Raw genomic sequence first — 21,279 nt, 5'->3', positions numbered from 1 at the left:
ATCTGTGAGTCCCGTTCCCCGCACCCGCCATAGCAGAGCAGAGCCGAGCTGCACGGCGTGCTCCTCAAACGAAATATCTTAGTCTTGGTAAGTCCCCCTCTCTTCAAATGTTCAATCTGGCTCCTCGTCACTCATCCATAACTAGACCTAACTATCTTGTGCTTGCTTCAGCTACATGTGGAGATCGATGTTCCGATTTATCAATGCTTGGCTACAGGCGGTATTCCGGTATATCACTGCTTGGCTTCAGGCGGCGGCGGCGGCGGATGATTCTGATTGTGTCCCATTGCCTCGGGCGGCGATGGATTTTCCTGTCACTGTTTCGCTTGGCCCCCTCCACCGGCCGCTCCATTCATTCAGTGCTACAAAGAACAATCTCCCAGATGGGCTTAGCGAGGGCCAGGTCCGGCGCCTCGAAGAAGATCTGGAGACATTGTTCACTGAGCTCAAGGTCGTGTCGGAGGCGGACGACCCCAGCTTCACGGCCGGATGCTGGATGAAGGAGGTGCGGGAACTCCGCTACGACGCAGAGGACTTCTTCAACGAGGTCCCGCGCTCCTCCGCCGGCGCCGGCAGGAGCGCTCTCCTCTCCATCATCCTCTGGATCCCCAGTGAACTGAAGCGGCGGCGCCAGGCTGGGGAAGCTTTCTCAGTTCTGCGGACTCGTGCCAGGGATGCGAGTCAAAGACGCCAAAGCTTCCACATTGGCCCAACAACCATCAAGCCTGAATTTGGGCAAGCCAATGTCATCCACTCCAATCCCCAACTTCTTGACCTTGAGGAGTCCATGGACAAGCTTGTCAAACTGATGGCTTTGGATGACCAAGTGATTGCAGATCTGCTGGCCTTTGACAGTGAAGAAGCAGAGGAACAAGTTCAGGTGGTACCTATCTTTGGATCTGCAGGTGTTGGCAAAACCACACTTGCTCGAACCTTCTACCGTAACTTTAGCGGACAGTTCCACTGCCAGGCTTTCGTGCGGGTGTCACGAAATCCAGACATGAGGAGGATGCTTTCCAGCATGCTCTCACAAATTAAGGCGCCACCCGTCCATGGCTTTCCTGACGTGCAGGACCTTATTGATCATATCAGAGAATATCTGCAATGGAGAAGGTATATGTTTGATCTTTTAACTACACAAATGGTGCATTGTTGAAAATATTTGATAAATGTCTTAAGCACCACTTAAGTATATTTGTACCATATAGATAACCTAGAGCAATACAAAATGGGCTAAATAGTTTCAGTCAGAGACATTCTAGGATATAATATTTCTTATTTAAGATTACTAACAATAGTGCACTTCTATTTTTTTACCAGCAATTGTTATGTTTAGATTATTTATTTATCTTGGTTATGTTTCTGTTTTTTTTTCTCTGTGTCAGTTTGACAAAACATATTTACTGTGAATAAAAATTCTGCAGATACTTGATTGTAATTGATGACTTATGGGCCTCCTCAACATGGGAAGTTATTAGCCGTGCTTTTCCTGATGGTGATTGTTGCAGCAGAATAATAGTAACCACAGAAATTGAGGATGTAGCATTGGCATGCAGTAGGTATCAGCTTAAGTACATGTATGAGATGAATCCTCTTGATGGTGATCAATCAAGGAAGTTATTCCTCGGTCGAGTTTTTGGGTCTGAAAGTGGTTGTCCTCCAGATTTCAAAGAAGTTACATATGAGATTACCCGGAAATGTGGAGGTTTACCATTAGCAATTGAAAATATAGCCAGCATGTTGGCATGTGAATTAGACATCGATCTATGGAAGCACGTGCAAGATTCTTTACCCTCTGTTTTGAGTTTGAGGACAAGCCCTGGTCCGGAAGGGTTGAAAGAAGTTCTGAACATTATTTACAATAATCTTTCACCATATTTGAAGACATGCTTGCTATATCTTATTATGTATCCAGAGGGCGACACTATCAGCAAGGAAGACTTGGTGAAGCAATGGGTAGCTGAAGATTTAATAGGCGAAGGGCAAGACAGAGAGAGAACTGCACGGGGTTATTTCGATGAGCTTGTCAGTAGAGGAATGATCCAACCTGTTGACAGAAATTATAATGATGTGGTGTTGACATGCACAGTTCACCACATGGTACTAGATCTTATTAGGTACAAATCACTGGAGGAGAATTTTATCATTAATGTGAGCTGTTTTCAAACAACTCCAGGTCTTCCTGACAAGGTTCGCCGACTGTCTGTCCAGTTCGGTGGTGCAAAATGTGCTAATTTGCCGGCAGACTTTATGATGACTCAAGTTAGATCGCTTATATTTTTTGGCTTCTTGAACTGTGTACCTTCCTTTGTGGAATATAAGCTTCTTCGAGTGCTGTTTCTTCATATCTGGGCTGATGGAAGCAAAATATTTGACCTCACCAGAATTGGTGAACTGTTTCAGCTGAGATATCTGAAAATTGATGGCAACATCACTGTCCATCTGCCAGACAAGATTCGACAGTTAAAATTCTTGGAGACACTAGAGTTGCATGCACCAGTAAATGATATGCCATCGGATATTAGTTGCTTGCCAGTACTTCGCACTCTGGGCTATTTTGATCTCAGCAAGAACTCAGTTGAGAATGTACAGAGCCTTGGCGAGCTGAACAATCTCGAAGACCTTCATCTCACCTGGTCTAACATTGCAGAGCCTGATAATATGAAGAACAATATGCAATGCTTGGGTTCAATTCTCTGGAAACTCAGCAACCTCAAGTCTTTAACTCTAGTACCTGCAGCCTCTCATGCAGATGTTCTGGAAGATGCTGGTGGTGCAAGTGTGAGTGTCTTGAGCAGCTTGTCCTCTCCTCCGGCTCTTCTTCAGAGGCTTGAGCTGTCAGGGCGCTGTTGCATCTTTTCCAGCCTACCCGAGTGGACAAAAGAACTTGGCAATCTCTGTATTTTGAAGATTGCAGTTAGGAAGCTGTTGAGAGAAGACATTGATATCCTCAAAGGATTGCCTGCCCTCATGGCTCTCTCGCTGTATATCTGCACTGCCCCTGTAGGAAAGGTCGTCTTTGATAATGAGGGATTCTCGGTGCTCAAATACTTCAAGTTCGCATGTGCTGCCCCATGCATGGCATTTCTGAAAGGGGCAATGCCTAGTGTCCGGGAGCTCAAGCTAGCATTCAATGCTAATAGGATGGAGCAATACCCCGAGGTAGTTCCTGGTTTAGAGTACCTGATAGAACTTAGAGAGATCACTGCAGAAGTTTGGGGCACTGGTGCTGATGAATCCGATAAAAGGTACGCTGAGTCGAAATTAAGTGGTGCCATTGCCAATCATCCATGCACTCCTATAGTCAGAGTACAATGTGTAGATCAGATTTTATTCGGTTCCTTCACACAAGAACAAGAACACTGGACTCTGGAAGAGCAGGACAAGATACAAGAGGAACTGCTTGGTCCTCTTCCTGAATTTCTTATTTCCACTCCAAGCACACCAACACAAATGAGATATGGAGAGCAGGATGAAGGAAGAGATAGATTAGTTGAAGTGCTGACACAAGAACAGGAACACTGGACTCTTGATCCTGTTCCTGAACTTCCTTGCACTCCAAGCACACCAACACAAACAAGGGATGGAGTACGTTAGAACCATTGCTCCCTTCGGTTTCCCTCTCTTATTCAAACCTCCCCTTCTTTTTCTACTAGAGTAGCTCACTCACGGTTCCCACTGCTCTCTTGGTTCACCAGCAAGCCCTGCCCACCGCCACCTCTCACCGGCCGGAGTCCTCAGGTCCGGCGATGGGAAAGGCGGCGCGGTGGATCCGGGGCTTCCGAGGCGGCGGCAGCGGTAAGAAGGAGCAGAGCAAGGACCAGAAGCCGATACTTCCGCCAAACAATGCCAAGTGGTGGCGCTTCGGCAGGTCGTCGCGGGACTCGGCGGAGGCCGCTGCCGCTGCTGCGGCTACGTCGGCGCACGGGGGCAACGCGGCGATCGCGAGGGCGGCTGAGGTGGCTTGGCTCAGGTCGCTGTACGACGAGACGGAGCGGGAACAGAACAAGCACGCCATCGCCGTGGCGGCGGCCACCGCAGCAGCGGCCGACGCGGCCGTGGCTGCGGCCCAAGCCGCCGCCGAGATCGTGCGTCTCACGAACAAGGGCCGCGCCGCCGACGCCGGCGAGCACCACGGACCGTCGGCCGCGGCGGTCCGGATCCAGGCGGCATTCCGAGGCTTCTTGGTAAGCATCAATCAGAATCAGCAAGACCATTTGCCATCTACTGCAAACCCTTGATCTCCTCCGTGTTCTTGCCATGACGAAATCTCGCGCTGTTTTGCAGGCTAGGAAGGCGATGCGAGCGCTCAAGGCGGTGGTGAACCTGCAAGCGCTGGTGCGCGGCTACCTCGTGCGAAAGCAGGCGGCCGCCACGCTGCGGAGCATGCAGGCGCTCGTGCGCGCGCAGGCCAGCACCGTCGCCAACGCCTCTCTCCCGCAGCTCCAGCATTCTTCTTTTCGGCCGCACCGCTCGTTGGTAGGTCATCAATTAAATTACTCCGTATATTTTTTTGATTCCGTTTGTCAACGTACTCCATCTGTAATCAATGGCGACGGTTCTATGAAATCAGGTGAACAAATGGAAAGATCGATGGAGCAAGAACAAGAACACCGGATTATGAGAAAACAACACGAGACACAAGTGGAATTGATTGATCCTCTTTGCTGATCTCCTTATTTCCACTCCAAGTACAAAAACACAAACCAGAGACGCAGGGCAGAATGGAGGAACCGAGAGATCAAGGGAGGCGCTGACACAAGAACAACAACACATGACACTGCTCAAACAACACAAGATTCAGGAGGAACTAGCAGAGTGACCCGCGCATTTGCGCGGCTAGATATTTACTCTTGCTTCTCTTGTTTTCAACTGTTATTTGACTCACTAAGTTGGCTTTGACATATCTTAAAAAAAGATAATAGTGTAGCCAATAACATGTCCTAAAATATAGGATTTAGACATGGATGGAAAACGTTGCATTAAGTATTTAATGTTTTCAAAAAATATTTTGGCGTGTGAGATCTAAAAATAAATGGCATAGAGGTGCCCAACCTGTCTTGTAAATTCATTTGGCGATGATGATTATTTCCAACATCCTTTTCTAATGCATTTTCCCTTGATGTCTATCTATTCTCAGTTAATTTGTTTAAAATTTCCACCAAGAGTATACATTGATGACATGTATAAATTGCTGGTGTATTGGCCACGTTTTCCCACATAGAAAACTAATTATTGCCGGAATATACTCAAATCATTTCCATCTTCTCTTCAAATCATCTCATCACTGACCCTATTACGTTTGTGACATTTTATTAGTGTAGTGTAATCCATCTAGATGCTATCCCGGTTATCCATCTAATATCTCTTTTTCGGCGACCATGTTGAGCCACCATATATTCATGAAAATCTTAGGCATTCTTTGGCATTCATTGTTATCATAGCTACTCCTTCCGTCCCATAATAAGTGACTCAACTTTATACAAAACTGCAACGTTGTTTTTTAATATATGTTTTTAGAACATCTGAACTAAACATGATGTGTTTCCTCCAGATTTCTACTTTGACAATCAAAACGTTGTCTTATCTCCCTGATGTAGGGCTCAGTCACACATATAATCATATCGGCATCGACTGAACATTATTTATTTCCATATATCATGCTTGCATGTTTTGTGCCTGCTCCATATATATGCATGCACTCTTCAATTTTTTTTCAATGTACCACTATGCTGTCACTTCCGACGGTAATCGCCGGTTTACTTATGCAACAATGCATCTCTCTCGTAATTTCTAGTACCTCCTGTACCAATGACCTCATGCAATAAGTTGGTACCTAGAAGAAACTCATGTGTGTTATTTATTAAGATCTGTTACATCTTCCAGATTATGGCGCTCTAATAATGTAATATAAGATTACAATAATATTCTCCAATAACTTCAGTTATAAAGTTATAAGCTCGTTGTATTGTAGAACATAGTTTAGCACATTTTTTTAGTATATAGCACCAACAAAATTTGATCCCATGAAAACTGAGATCGTCAATTCTTTTGCCCTTTTTTTGTTAGCCTGGGCTTTATGATAGGGAAACACTTACCATCACCTGGCGGATTACAGCGGCCGCGTCCGCCACTTTCCTTGTGTGACACGCGTTCAATTGAGGGCTCGCATACTATTCTTCCTTGTACTCAGTTTTGCAACACGAGCTATGCTTCTGAAACATATACGGTGTTGCAATGTTTTACGATAGGTCTATGTTTTACAACAAGACTCTTCTTATGAAGATTTTGTGTAACAAGACCTCGGTTGCAAAAAAAATGCAACAAAACCATAGTTGCAAAAGAATGCAACAATATTGTTGATGTAAAAAAATCTGCAACAAAATCTATGTTGTAGAAATAATTCCGCAACAAGACCTATGTTGCAGAAATAATTCCGCAACAAGACCTATGTTGCGGTAGTGAAGACGCGTTCGGCCGATGCGGTAAATCTAATGGCTCGTGACCCAGCTGATCTTTTTAAAAGATCAGCCGGCGGACGCGTAGCACGCCCCTGTCATACATGCTTGTGTTTTGGAGCATCACGTGGTATATGGAAATGGTCTAAATCTCATCATTTGCATCTACGTCCATGTGCAGGTACTACTCGCACGTTGTCTCACGCTTATCTTTATAAAAAATAAAAATCCATCCTTTGCATGTACGTGCATGTCAGATTGATTAATTTGCTACATTCCTAGATAACATCATGTTTTTTGGAATCCTAGATAACACTAGTAGAACGCCGTGCGTTGCGACGGGCTTTTGGTAAATTTTAAGATGCTACCCACGGAGGTAAAATAACCAAGAATAATGCCGTCTCAACTAACTCACATCTTTTTCTTGACAATCAGCTAACACACATCAATACTATCGAAGCCTTCCCCACCTTTGGCCCTCAGTTGGTCATTCACAAGAGGGCGCGCCCCAGACTTGGTCATCTATGGCGTTGTGGCAGCCGAACATTGAGTTGGACATGGGGGTGTAGGGAGGGAAACAAGCACGCAAGCAACAACGGCATCGCGACGGGCAGTCGTGCCACGGCCTTTACCTTTTCCTGGGCAACGACCAGAGGCCACCGTGCTCCTCTGCTCTCCCTCCTCTCTTTCATGCCTGGCAACAAGATGGGACGAGATAGACAGGATGCAACCCCTCGAGATCTAGATCGAGTCAGGTTTGGAAAGAAAAAACTGAATCGGGAGGATTGAGGGAAGGAGATCGAAAATGGAATGGAATATAACAAAGTAAAAACTGAGAGGGACTAATTAGATGGTTTTATGTTTCATGAATGTGTCATGTCCAACAAACATGTTTATCCCAATTTCCAACCATTTCTTTCTATATGGCTACCAAGATGTTTTTGTTTACCCGAGCCACAGATTCCTTACAGCCCCACCCTGGAGGGAAAAATTATCTCTTCTTTCCTCATTTATCTTCTTTTGCCGCTTGGTTTTTCATTATTCTCGTCATACAAGAATTGCCTTGCTAGATACCCTCGTCAAACTAATATGATACACTTTTACAGATCCACTAATATGATTTCGTTATTATTTCATTACTAAAAAGGATGGAAATCTAAAATGCTAAACAACATGCTACACCAAATAATGTGAATTGATTGTATAATCAACCAATCTGATTCAGAATTATAAGATCTTAGGAATTTAATTACAGAACCAATGTGTTTGCGTTGATTATTATATTTGATCACTTTTGCAACCAATCTATATATATTCGTATCTAGTCTATAGTGGAATCTTTAAAAAGACAAATATTTAGGAACGGAGGGAGTAGACTGCCCTGTTTCCTTTAGATGTAGGGTCCTCCTTGATTATGATGTAGGGTCTCGTCCGGCCATCGAAGGCCCTCCGTCGTCACTCCCTCCACATGACTACATCTTCCTCCTTGAGTTACCGCGCCTCCCACGTCAGCCTGGGCGGCAGTTCCCGAGCATTAGTCGCCCAACCACATGATGCGCGACTCCATCACCAGCACGCCCTTGCACCACCTAATGCATGCCTCCTTCACCAACCAACAGCGGCCACGGACGATGTCGACACGCGCTCAGCCCTCGACCACTGCTGCGTGCGCTCCTCTCCCTGCAATAGTGTATCAATTTTCTAAACGGTGTATCGATTAGCTCGGGTGTTCTACTTATGGCTGAAATAAATTGTCTTTTTTTTACCCGATTGAAATTAAGTGGTTGCAAGACTACTTCACTATATCATAGTACTAATATATTCTAAGTAGATTCAAAGATAATATAATAGCAAGACTCTAAAGTACCAAATTATTTGAAAACACACATAAGAGAAACTTAGATAACTGTGAACTCCAAATGCCCGAACAACTAATCAAAATTTTAGAATCTGCACAAGCATGAGCACAATTTTTTTTATGGAGCCCAGGAAAGGTTTCAGGGAGAACAAATATTATGTTCTACATAATGTATCACACTCCTTGGGACTTATTTATACGGTTTTTCGCTTTTCTCTGACCTAGCATGCTGACCAGCCCCCCATATTTTCCCCCATATTTTTTTTAGCTCTTTATCTCTCTGTTTTTATCTGTTCGATGAAAATATCTCGTCCTGCAAGTAATATAACAACCGGTGGGGTGCTACCCCCCAATTATTCTTCAATGAAAATGGCTTTATTAATTTTCTTCCAATTATTATCGTTGACAACAACAACTAACTATCATGGATACATTTCCACTTCAAACATCAAATGGTGTATATGGTTTCTACTTCACAAACCATATGAGCTTGTTATTATACTTCTGAAACCATATGTTATGTAGTATTTATACCTTCCAATACTCATTGCCAGTTGGAGCAGTCCTTTCTTAGTTCTGTGGATACTGCAATGCAATGCCATGTCGAACTGGACATATCCATTTAGGATTGCCCTTAGTTTATAGCACACTCTCAACATACTTGCAATAATTATAAACTCTCAGCTCAAATATGGTAATGAAGTGAAAAGAAAAACAAAATAGCACACATATAATAACCCAGTTGTAGAGTACATGCATAAAAAATAAACATATTCATTGATAATATGAAACATAATGTATATGAAAATTAGTCACCATGTATCAGACCGCAAACACAATAGTAGTACATGGATGGTGTTAATATTACCTTTTATTAAAAGAAAGACTGCAACATGATATATAAAATGACCAAGCAGTAGAACTGATGGCCAAACTTCTCAAAATTCTTGTAAGGAAATTTTGGGCAATCCTAAAAAAATTAAACAAGGCAGCAGCTAGTCCTTTGCAATGCTTGATTGTACATGATACCTTGCCCTTTTACAATGTTATTCTTATCTGAATCCACGAAGACGCTATCCGATCCTCTGTAGTGGTAAACCATGTCTTCTTCTCATCATGTGCTGTCAATCCTGCAAAAGATACATATAAATCTCTCTCTCTCTCTCTCTCTCTTTCTCTCTCCCTCTCTTCTCTCTCTCTCTCTCTCTTACAGTGTGTGTGTGGTGTGTGGACCTGATATTTAAAGGTAACAAATTAGCCTTGTTCAAAAGACTATTGTTCTCTTGTTAAGTTCCTTTGCATGCACCTACTATAGATAAGCTCATGCCATCAGACATGAAAAGGTTAAAGAATCCGCAATAGTACTAACGCATAAACCTTCCAAATGAGAGCACAAAAATAGATGCAGATTAAGAAAATTTACGTTTGCAGCAAAAGCTATGAGAGCACAAAGAACATCATTCCGTCAGTACTTCTATAGTCTATTTTGCTTAAGTATTCCTTGGGTACAGAAGATATTATCAATCAGACCATCATCAGTACTTCTATAGTCTATTTTGCTTAAGCATTCCTTCCGTACAGAAATTTTTAGCAATCAGACCACATGAAAAACTTAATGATGACAAAGTAGCACACCTTGGCAGACCAAATACAACAGAGCAACTCTATGTATCTCCTCCTACAAACCAACCTAAACACCACGATGCAAGCACATGAGAAATAATTAATATAGGGAGGAATCTGTAGAGGAACCTAAATAACATCCTTAATTGCCTTCAACCCTGGACTACTGCAAAAAAACATTTATGTAACACGTCAGGTGAGAATAGTGGGAGCACCATGATTTGGTCATGATTCGGAAACTGATAGAGATGCTGGAGTAAGTTCAATGGATGTCTGACCTGGCCGAGAGGTCCTATATATATGCTCCGAGAACAAAATCTGTGTGCCAAAAATAAATATACAGTAAAGATGAACACCAGTTTTTTTCTGATCAAACCAGGCATAAACCTCTTGTAAAACAACCTTCTCGTTGTTTGATGTCCGCAGGAACTTGGTGACAGTGCAAGACACGCTCATAGCTATGCCATATATACCAAGCAAGCAACATGGAGGAGGAGAGGGGACGCACCAGTATCGCATAATCTTGCACGCGGCGCACATCTAGCTGCAGGCGTAGCACGAAATTGATCGTGTCCTTCGGCTCAAGCCTAGTGAAGTCGACCGCAACTTCGGCCGCTGACTGCTAGCTCGCCTACCAGGGCATGATCTGATCATCTGAACGCCATCTGACTCTGCTAGAGTGTTAGAGGAGGCGGCCGACCATGTCCCCAACGCACCAGCAGCCTCCCCAGCTCTTGGTCATCACTCACGACCCTCCACCACCATGGCGCTCCTCTTCGTTCTCCAACCATGCCGCCAGCCCGTCACACACATCAAATGCCCCACCAACATCGCCCCTGGTCAGCCGCTCTATATCTTGATTTTGATCTAGAAAAAAGATGGGTGAGCGAGAAACAAGAAGTGATGGCGTGGGAATCTCTGCTGTTGAGGACGACACGGAGATTAGATGAGACATTCCCGCGACTTCCATCCGGCCACCTGCTGATTGCCGCCGTCATCCCACTGCTGCGCCGCGTGTCTCTCCCCCGCTGCTGCTGCTATCAGGAGGAGGGACGGCGGCGGCATCACGTGTGTTTTTTCTTTCCTAACAATTGTGCGTACGGAGTGAAGAGAATAATTACCATATTAGAAATTTCCTGAGTTATGACCTTACCATACCTGGATTGATTTATTACTATAATTATCATATTTGAGAATTCTGAGTTTATAGCCTTACCATGCGTGGATTAATTGTGATTGATTACCATAAATATGTTGAGTATTGCCGGCCAGACGAGGAAAGAGGAAAGCCGGTGGGAGGGGGGTGGTGGGAGGTGGGACGAAGAAAAACCAGACGAAAAAAAACCAGACGAAAAAAAACCAGATGAAAGTGGTGGGACTATTCAACCAACTCGTCCATTAGAAGTAGAGATCATCGGACGTAGTATTCTGCATGGACACTTTTTTTTGTGGAATGCTCGGCTTCTTCCTTCTAGGTTGTTGTAGTACTTGATAATGGCAAACATATGTTTCTGCCTTTTTTGGTGCGGGTGAGACGTTTATGTCTTTTATCACAAAAAAATACGTCTATGTCTGACTGCCTCTCGAATAGACTTTGTTTGCAGAAAAGGCATGCCTTGGATGTAAGACATGTCAAATAGGTCTTACTAGCAAACATGCACGTGCGTTGGAACGAGAGAAAAATATCATATGCCCCATGAACAATAATACACAAAACCAAGTAAATTGTCTTGTTAGTTCTCTTCTTAACATGAAGGATGTAAAAAATATAATAAATTATAGCACATGTGGACATGCCTGTATCAAAATTTGTTTAACAATTAATTGACTGGCCGGCAGATAGAAGACCAATACGTGAAACGCAAGACACGCCACAACGTGAATTAGTAAGTCTGACCTGAAGCAATCGACGACGCACGGCTGCTCCTCGTGAGTTTTGCCCTTGGCCTTCCCTTCTTGCCCACCTCCTCCTCCCCGTCGTCCTTGCCGCGGGAAGCACATGCAGAAGCAACGGTCCGCACATGGCACTGCCAAAGACGATTAGGGCGAACAACAATTAGGATGTCATCACACGGTGGAGCATGCATGCAGCTGTAGACCTGTAGTTCAGCAACACATGTAGCACGCACGCATGCACACCGGTCAGGTCTAAAGATGGAAGAGCAGCTGGCTTCCCACACCTGTTAGTATCAAAAATTGATGATCAATATAATTTAATCTAAACCTGTCAATTTTTCTTTACGTGACCATTTTGAACAACTACAGCTGTTGCCATGTATGGTCTGGTTTACTATAGTTGCCATGATTTGAAAACTTTAGAGGTTGCCACCTACTAACACTAAGCAGTTACCATGTATGGTCTGGTTTACTACAGTTGCCATGATTTGAAAACCTTAGGAGTTGCCACCTACTAACACTAGGCAGTTGACGTGTAGTGCTACAAAGAGACATGACAAAATAACATGTTCGGATAAAAGAGAGAGTTGTCATCTGCTTACAAGAACACTAGGGCAGTTGCCGTGTACCCTGCAAAACACATGGCAACTGACATATTCGGGTCCAAAAAAAGAGAGAGTTGTCATCTGCTACACTAGGGCAGTTGCCATGTACACTGCAAAACGCATGGCAACTAGTACCTTGGGTGTGGGAAAGGAGACGAGCGTGTCGGCGAGATGGCAAATGCCCACACACCAGCCCTTGTGCGTGAGTGAAAACAGGCGTGTGAGCGAACTGCTAAACGCCCACGCACCGGCCCCTCCGTGTGGTGAAACGGATGTGTGGGTGACCGGATGAATGCCCACACACCAGCCCAGTCCTACATGGCACCACAATCATACCAAGATTCGTGCACCCACAAACGGACGCGGATCCACGCGTGTGGGCGAGATGCAAACGCCCACACGTGTGGGTGTTATTGTTTCCGTAAAAAATCCGGTCTCTTCTTTCCAACTTTTTATTCATGTTTCCAACTTCTTATCACGCACCTGTGTACGTGTCAGGTTCCACATATCACTTTAGGTGTGTAACGTAATATCTTTAAATCTTAACCTAAAAATTACTGATCAACGGTTTATATTTTCTTAGTTTATGTGGAAGAACGTTGTTTCTTATTTGACTTCTTTTTAATTAAATAATAATAATAAATAGATAGATTGCTTGACCCTCTTCCCGATCTTCTTTCCACCTCAAGCACACAAACGCAAACAAGAGATGGAGTTCAGGGTGAACAAATAGAAGGATCGGTGGAGGTCCTAACACATGAACATGGACACTTAACTCTGGAAAAACAACAAGAGATTCAAGAGGAATTGCTTGATCAAGCTCCTTCCACTCCAATGAGTCAAACACAAGCAAGAAATCAAGTGCAGGATGGAGAAATAGAGAGATCGATGGAGGTGTTGACACAAGAGCAAGAACACTGACAAAGACAAAGACAAAGATATGTAGATCCAAAGACAAAGGGGGTTTGGGTATAAAAGATCTTAGAAAGCAAAACATTAGTCTCATGGTTAAATGGTGGTGGAAACTAGAGACGCAAAACGGACTATGGCAGGATATAATCCGGGCCAGATATCTTCGCAACACTTCTGTTGCTGAAGTTTCTCCCAAATTCTCCGATTCACCTTGTTGGAAAGCTCTGCTCAAGATTAAAGACATTTATATGATGGGAAGGAAAATTGAAATTGGTGCTGGGAACTTGATTAGGCTTTGGAAAGATCCTATAAATGGGCTGACCCCATTTCAAAATCAATATCCGCGCCTGTTTGAAATCTGTAACCACCCAACAAGCACCCTGGACAAAAAAGATGGGCTTAATGACGCTTCTATGTTCAGACGTAGGCTTACCCCTGATTTGCTCAAACAATGGGAAGATATGCGTGGGGTAGTCAGTAAAATTAACCTTACTGAGAGGGATGATCGTATCTTCTGGGGACTCAACCAGAATGGCAAGTTCACCACTAAGTCGGTGTACAAGATGCTGGAGAAACCCCTGAGCGGGTGCCATTATAGATGGATTTGGAAATCCAAAATCCCTCTTAAAATCAAGATCTTTATGTGGCAAATGTCGCAAGACGCAGTTTTTACTAGACAAGTGATGAGCAAAAGAAAATGGACAGGAAATCCCTGTTGCTCTTTTTGCAAACAGGTGGAAATAGTGCAGCACTTGTTCTTTACTTGCTCGGTGGCCAGAATTATATGGCGATCCATTGGAGTAGCTCTTGGCACTGATAGATGCCCATCGGACTACTGGCAATACTTCGTTTGGTGCCACAAATTCCTTTCTGGGAAGCAAAAGTTTTATACAGTGGGTTTGGCGGCCGTGTGTTGGGCCAGTTGGCTGGCACGCAATCGAGCTACTTTTGAAAAGAAACAAATCAATACTCCTTTTGAGATTGTGTTTTCTCTTTGTTCCTTTCTACTCTATTGGACAGGGCTTCAACAAGGAGAGGACGCCAAGGATCTTCGTGCTGGGGCTGAGATGATCAGGGCCGGGGCGATGCAGCTGATGAAGATGTGTGGTGCTGTCAAGCAACCAATCCAAGGTGCCTGATGCTCTCTGGAGATACGCTGGATGAGGAGATGACGGACGCGCGATCTCAACACTGCTCCACCCCCCCCCCCCCCCCCCCCCCCCCCTCCCCAAGTTTCGTGCATCTATGTCCTGATATACTTTGGCCTGATCTTTTGAGAATGTAATAGGTTAGACGTTATTTTGTGCTATCCAGGTTTTCGCCCCATGATACTCGTTTCGACGGCGAGCGGGTATGGTGGGTTTCCTGGTAGTGCTAGAACTCGCTATACCTCTTTCCCTCCTCCTGTTATTCTAGTCTGAACTGGTTGTATTTCCGTTCTTTGCAATGGAAAGGGGTATAAGCCCGGTTCAAAAAAAAAAGTGCAAGAACACTGTACCCTGGAAAAACAACACGAGATGGCAGAGGGAGTGCAAGATGTACAAATAGGGAGATCGATGGAGGTGGTGGCACAAGAACACAATACTCTGCAAAAACAGCACGAGATTGAAAAGGAATTGCTTGATCCTCCTCCGACGCCGGCACGGCAACACGCAGTCCTCCAGCCGGGGCTCTCGCTGCCTCCAGGCCCTCCACCTCCGGCCACCATGGGCACAGCCAAATACTTCGACGATGCCAACAATGACGGCAGCGGCCGCAACGACGACCTGGATGTGACGTGGAACGCCATCATGCAGAAGCATCGCGTGACAGCGCCAGCCTCATCCTCCACCTCCCCTCCGGTGCCGCGGCCGAGGGCCCATGAGCCGTCGATCGGTGCAGCGGAGTTGAGCGAGCGGTCCGAGGATTTCATCAAGAAGATCCACCATGCCTTCGGCCGGCATCCATGAATAATCCCACCCACCTCCTCCGATCCAAACCCCAAACCAATCAAAAAAATGGTGTAAAGATATACTATCTTTGTTTTTCTTCTTGGTGTGCCAATCGCCGGAGCAGAGGCGAGCTCATCAAATCATCACATTTTGGTAACTAACTGGATCCGGAGCTCTATCTGCTTCTTGTTTTAATGGCAAGTAATTAGTCGCTATGAGGTTTTTGTTTGTTTGTTTGTTTCAGCTATGAGTTTGTTGACGGGGATGAAAAAGTAAAAGTTAAGTCACTTGGATGGTGCAGACTCGTAGGGTGCAATGAGAAATGCGCAAGGCGGGATTTGCAACTTGTTCAAGCAAAGTGGATATAATGTTTTAACTTCACCAAATCACTATTAGCCATGTACATTACTAGGAAAAGGGTTATAGATGGAATAGACACTAATGGCGCACCTGTCATGTGGTGCGCCACTATTATATAGCAGTGGCGCACCATGTGCTGGTGCGTCATTAGAGTGGAAGACACTAATGGCGCACCTGGCATAAGATGCGCCACTAGTAACAAAGTTTTTCATTATTATTTTTTCAAACATACTAATGGCGCATCATGGCGTGGTGCGCCATTACTAGTGCTAAATAGTAATGGCGCACCGGCCACACAGTGCGCCACTACTGTTGTTTTTTTATTTTTTTTGCAAAAGTACTAATGGCGCACCGTGGCATAGTGCGCATTACTAGTTTAAACCAATAATGGCGCACTGTGCCACGGTGTGCCATTAGAATATATAGCTTTTTTATTTTTTTTTATATCCGGTCCCCCTCGTCGCCGAGCACCCGGCCCCACACCATCTCCCCCGCTCCACCGGCCGCCGCCGCCGACCCCCCGCACCCTCCCCTACTCCACCGCCGACGACGACCCACCGCACCCTCCCCCGCTCCACGGGCCGCCGCCGCCGACCCATGAACGCATGATATTTTCAAATAATAAATTTGATGATATTTTTTCATATTCATAAATATTTTCAAATAATAAATTTGATGATATTTTTTAAAAAATTATTACTGTTTTTATAAAAAAAAACATTACTGTTATGATTTAAACAAGATTGAACATATTTAAACACAAATAAATATCAAACAGCATTTTAAATGCATAAAAACAAAAATTGGGGAGCCTAGGAATCGAACCGAGGACCTCCTACTATGTGTGCTGCATGCTGACTAGTCGGGCTAGTGGGCATGTTCTGATGGAGATAGGGTTAGGTGGGATATAACCTGACCAGTCGGGCTAGTAACTAAAACAAAATTCTAATGGCGCACCAGGGGGGGTGCGCCATTAGAATCCTCCCCCACTCCACCTATTCCCCTCGCACTGTGGCCTCCCTCCCTCCCTCGCCAGATCCCCCACTCGACCCCCTCCGTCCGCCGCGCCTACACGCCGTCGGCGACTCCACCCCCGCCGCCTCCGCGCCCCCCGATCGGGATCGGCCGAGCGCGCACCGCCCGCTCCTCTCCTCTCCTCCTCCCTCCGACGAGCGAGGGCCTCCTCCGGCCCCTGCAGCAGCCGGCGAGCGCGGACCCGACGCACCCACCCCGCCTGCCCCTGCCGTCCTCCGCCACCGGCCCCTGCTCTCCTACGACCGCGGCGAGCGAGGACCCGGACGAGCAAGTACTAAAGGATCCGCCTTTCCTCTCCTTCCGTTCGCTCCCTGCTGTCGTCTCACCGGATTTCCCTTCCCTTCCCCAGTTCCTCGTCTCCGGCGCTGCCGCAGGCGCCATTCCGACGACCCCCCTTGGGCTCCGCTGCCGGATCCAACTCCTCAACCACCGCAGGACAGCGCAGGTACCCCAGTTTCTGTTCATGTCTCAATGGTATACATGCTGATAATGCTAGGTAGATCGACTGAGTGTAGAAATTGTGTGCCACCAATCCACTTTTCTGGAAAATACTTGCTAGAAAACCATCTGAAACATGTGATGCTTGCTACTGTATAATATAGGAGTATGTATGAAGAACTGTCACTTAATAGTAAGTATGAATTGTGTTGTACAAACTATGAATTGTGTACCCACTGCTCATTGGAGTATGAAAGTTGTCAGCAGTTGCTTATGCTAGAGAAGTACTCGTGAAAATTTAGCCATACTCCAGTGAGTACTCCATGGAGTTACTTACTCCAGTAGCTTAATTAAGTGCAGTTGATTCACTTACTCCAGTAGCTTAATTAAGTTGCAGTAGTGCTTGTAAGTTTGCAAGTTTTGTGTACTGTACTACTTGCATCAGTACTTTTGTGTAATCTGACCTATAAATTTTCCAAGCTATGTTATGATGAGCAGAGTTTTTACTTGCTACTTTCAGTTTCTCTCATTCCTTGGGAAAAGTTTTCCAAGTTCTGTTATGATGGCACTATTGGACACATACAGTAGAGCAGCCTTTTTAGTTGTTATACTTTTAGTTACCATCACTGCTTGGGAAAGGCCGAATTGGATGCATTCAGGTCTGCAGTTGATAATGTATCATCATAATGTAGGTGCTGTGTTGTGTGATTCTTCATGCTGAGAACTTCAGCTTTTTCAGTTATTCCACTTCTGCAGGTTTTGTGGGAGTGGTTATGTGTCATGCATGTCTTTGCTAGGATCAGACAGTTATAGTGAAAGGCTTCTGTATAAAGAAAAGAAAATGTGATCATGGTGAATGAATTAAGTACACTAGTTAGACCATTAGTGTGGTTTGCTGGTGAGAAGGGAATCAAGGGATGCACATTGTGGGGGTGATACTTACTAACACTTTGACAAACAAATTCAGAATGTGCTGGACTATATGTTCATTGGTACTACTTGTGATGCTGCTGCTGTACTACTTGGGAATTTTGTGAACTTGTGATGCTGCTGCTGTACCCCGAGAGGCCCTTGAGTTTGCCGGAATGTCGATTAACTTCCGTTCCGGCAAATTCGGGTACTCCATATGTCCTATTTTCAGCAAAGATCATGCTAAAAAATTTCGTGAATTTTAGCATGACTTTGCTAAAAATAGGACATATGGGGTACTTGCGACTAATGCATGGGCCGGGGTATCTTAGTACTTAGTTAAGTAGGATCAACTGCCCCGCCGTTCTTGCTGCATATGTGGCAATAGAGCCAAGTGATTAGTGCCAAGTGATTAGGCCCAACCTAGGGTGCCTCGGCATCGATAAACCCTAAATAATGAAAACTTAACCTAGCATTTAGGGTGCCTCGGCATCGACAAACCCTAAATGATGAAACCTTGGCTTCTATAGGGTGCCTTGGTGTCGATGAGAACCTAAATGAAACATAGTGAAACAAGCGCACGGTCGTGGGTTCGAGTCCCCGCTGGCGCATATTTTTTTGCTCACAATGAAATGGGTTCAGTTGAAGCAAAATTCAGTTAAAATAGCATCTTCAGTTCAAAAAAACTACTAAATGATCACAAAAACTTCTAGACAACATTCTGTATGATCTGACCAAAACTTGAACTAAATGATCACCAAAACTTGAAGGATTTTGCATCACATCACAACCACAAGTGTTCTGCACCAGCATCATAACAATCACATAACTACATAACAAAAGCAAACTTGTTCATCATTACAAAAGCAAACTTGTTCAACATAACAAAAGCAAACTTGTTCATCATTACAAAAGAAAAGTTGTTCAACATAACAAAAGCAAACTTGTTCAACCACATAACTACAAACTAAGACACATAATACCACAAACAACTCAATATCCCTAGTAGTAGGGGTCGTCCCAATGATCCTCCGCCTCTTGCCATTGCTTCAAACCTTCTTTGATGGCTTCGATTTTCTTCCATGCCACGTAGGTGACATACGCATCTTTCGCTGCGTACTCGATGAGGTTTTTTGGCAGTGGGCTGTCCCCCCATAGTTTGTGGTCCAATTTCTTGTTGATCTTCTACTTCATTTCCTTGTAGGATTGGTGGATGAGGCTGGCTGCAAACTCAGCCAAAGACTGCCACTTCTTTCCATTGTTTGGAACTCTCCATTTGCGCTGCATGTCGACGGTACTTGTTCGGGTTGATCTCCAAACCAGACAACTTCATTCGGCTTCTCTTTGTCAGCTCCAATGGAGAAGCCAACAAAGGTGTACAGCTTCTTCTCCTGCAGGAGCGGGCGGAGTTCCTTGGGCCTGCATCAAATTAATCTGGTGCATCAAATTCATCTACTTCAAAAAGTTCAGAAACTACTAATTAGACAGAAACTTCAAAACTAGTATTGCATCTACTTCAGAACTTTAGAACTTCAGAACTAGTATTGCATCTACTTCAGAACTTCAGAACTTCAGAACTAGTATTGCATCTACTTCAGAACTTCAGAACTATTGCATCTACTTCAGAAACTTCAAAAACTTCAGAAACTACTAATTAGACAGAAACTTCAGAACTAGCATTAGTGTGGTTTGCTGGTGAGAAGGGAATCAAGGGATGCACATTGTGGCGGGTGATGCTTACTAACAATTGACAAACAAATTCAGAATGTGCTGGACTATATGTTCATTGGTACTACTTGTGATGTTCGCTGTACTACTTGAATTGAACTTGTGATGCTGGCTGTACCCCGAGAGGCCCTTGAGTTTGCCGGAATGTCGATTAACTTCCATTCCGCAAATTCGGTACTCCATATGTCCTATTTTTCAGCAAAAGGGTCATGCTGAATTTTTCCGTGAATTTTAGCATGACTTGCTAAAAATAGGACATATGGGGTACTTGCGACTAATGCATGGGCGAGGTATCTTAGTACTTAGTTAAGTAGATCAACTGCCCCGCCATTCTTGCTGCAATAGTGGCAATAGAGCCAAGTAATTAGTGCCAAGTGATTAGGCCCACCTAGGTGCCTCGCATCGATAAACCCTAAATGATGAAAACTTAACTTAGCATTTAGGTGCCTCGACGTCGACAAACCTAAATGAGAAACCTGGCTTCTATAGGGTGCCTCGGTGTCGATGAGAACCTAAATGAAACATAGTGAAACATAGTGAAACAAGCACATGGTCGTGGGTTCGAGTCCCCGCTGGCGCATATTTTTTTGCTCACAATGAAATGGGTTCAGTTGAAGCAAAATTCAGTTAAAATAGCATCTTCAGTTTAAAAAAACTACTAAATGATCACAAAAACTTCTAGACAACATTCTTGTATGATCTGATCTCCAAAACTTGAACTAAATGATCACCAAAACTTGAAGGATTTTGCATCACATCACAACCATAAGTGTTCTGCACCAGCATCATAACAATCACATAACTACATAACAAAAGCAAACTTGTTCATCATTACAAAAGCAAACTTGTTCAACATAACAAAAGCAAACTTGTTCATCATTACAAAAGCAAAGTTGTTCAACATAACAAAAGCAAACTTGTTCAACCACATAACTACAAACTGAGACACATAATACCACAAACAACTCAATATCCCCAGTAGTAGGGGTCATCCCAATGATCCCCCGCCTCTTGCCATTGCTTCAAACCTTCTTTGATGGTTTCGATTTTCTTCCATGCCTTGTAGGTGACGTACGCATCTTTCGTTGCATACTCGATGAGGTTGTTTGGCAGTGGGCTGTCCTCCCATAGTTTGTGGTCCAATTTCTTGTTGATCTTCTGCTTCATTTCCTTGTAGGATGGGTGGATGAGGCTGGCTGCAAACTCAGCCAAAGACTGCCACTTCTTTCCATTGTTTGGAACTCTCCATTTGCGCTGCATGTCGACGTACTTGTCGGGGTTGATCTCCAAACCAGACAACTTCATTCGGCTTCTCCTTGTCAGCTCCAATGGAGAAGCCAACAAAGGTGTACAGCTTCTTCTCCTGCAGGAGCGGGCGGAGTTCCTTGGGCCTGCATCAAATTAATCTGGTGCATCAAGTTCATCTACTTCAAAAACTTCAGAAACTACTAATTAGACAGAAACTTCAGAACTAGTATTGCATCTACTTCAGAACTTCAGAACTTCAGAACTAGTATTGCATCTAC

General features: G+C 44.4%; 2 protein-coding genes across 2 annotated transcripts; both read left to right on the top strand.

The window, feature by feature from the left end:
- The first annotated feature begins 187 nt into the window (after positions 1–187).
- Positions 188–14,423, top strand: LOC125518070 (disease resistance protein RGA5-like). The gene is made up of 6 exons (XM_048683022.1): positions 188–745; positions 797–1,113; positions 1,425–3,588; positions 3,699–4,187; positions 4,288–4,479; positions 14,373–14,423. Exons 1-6 carry the CDS (start codon positions 188–190, stop codon positions 14,421–14,423), a joined length of 3,771 nt encoding a protein of 1,256 aa, XP_048538979.1.
- A 418-nt stretch (positions 14,424–14,841) lies between these two features.
- On the top strand, positions 14,842–15,304 carry LOC125522042. The gene has a single exon (XM_048687110.1). It carries the CDS (start codon positions 14,870–14,872, stop codon positions 15,299–15,301), a length of 432 nt encoding a protein of 143 aa, XP_048543067.1. The 5' UTR covers positions 14,842–14,869; the 3' UTR covers positions 15,302–15,304.
- The last annotated feature ends 5,975 nt before the right edge of the window (positions 15,305–21,279 follow it).

The sequence above is a fragment of the Triticum urartu genome, chromosome 7 (genome assembly GCF_003073215.2).
Source record: "Triticum urartu cultivar G1812 chromosome 7, Tu2.1, whole genome shotgun sequence".
NCBI classification, from domain to species: Eukaryota; Viridiplantae; Streptophyta; class Magnoliopsida; order Poales; family Poaceae; genus Triticum; species Triticum urartu.
The sequence above is the reverse complement of the archived record's forward strand: the minus strand, read 5'-3'. Positions and strand labels throughout refer to the sequence as shown.

Excerpts from the sequence above, each read along its gene's own strand:
- LOC125522042 (XM_048687110.1), top strand. The coding sequence starts at position 14,870 with ATGGCAGAGGGAGTGCAAGATGTACAAATAGGGAGATCGATGGAGGTG.
- LOC125518070 (XM_048683022.1), top strand. The coding sequence starts at position 188 with ATGTTCCGATTTATCAATGCTTGGCTACAGGCGGTATTCCGGTATATC. Across the intron at positions 3,589-3,698 it reads CAACACAAACAAGGGATGGA|CAAGCCCTGCCCACCGCCAC; the intron begins GTACGTTAGAAC and ends TTGGTTCACCAG. Across the intron at positions 4,480-14,372 it reads TTCGGCCGCACCGCTCGTTG|GGCTTCAACAAGGAGAGGAC; the intron begins GTAGGTCATCAA and ends TCTATTGGACAG.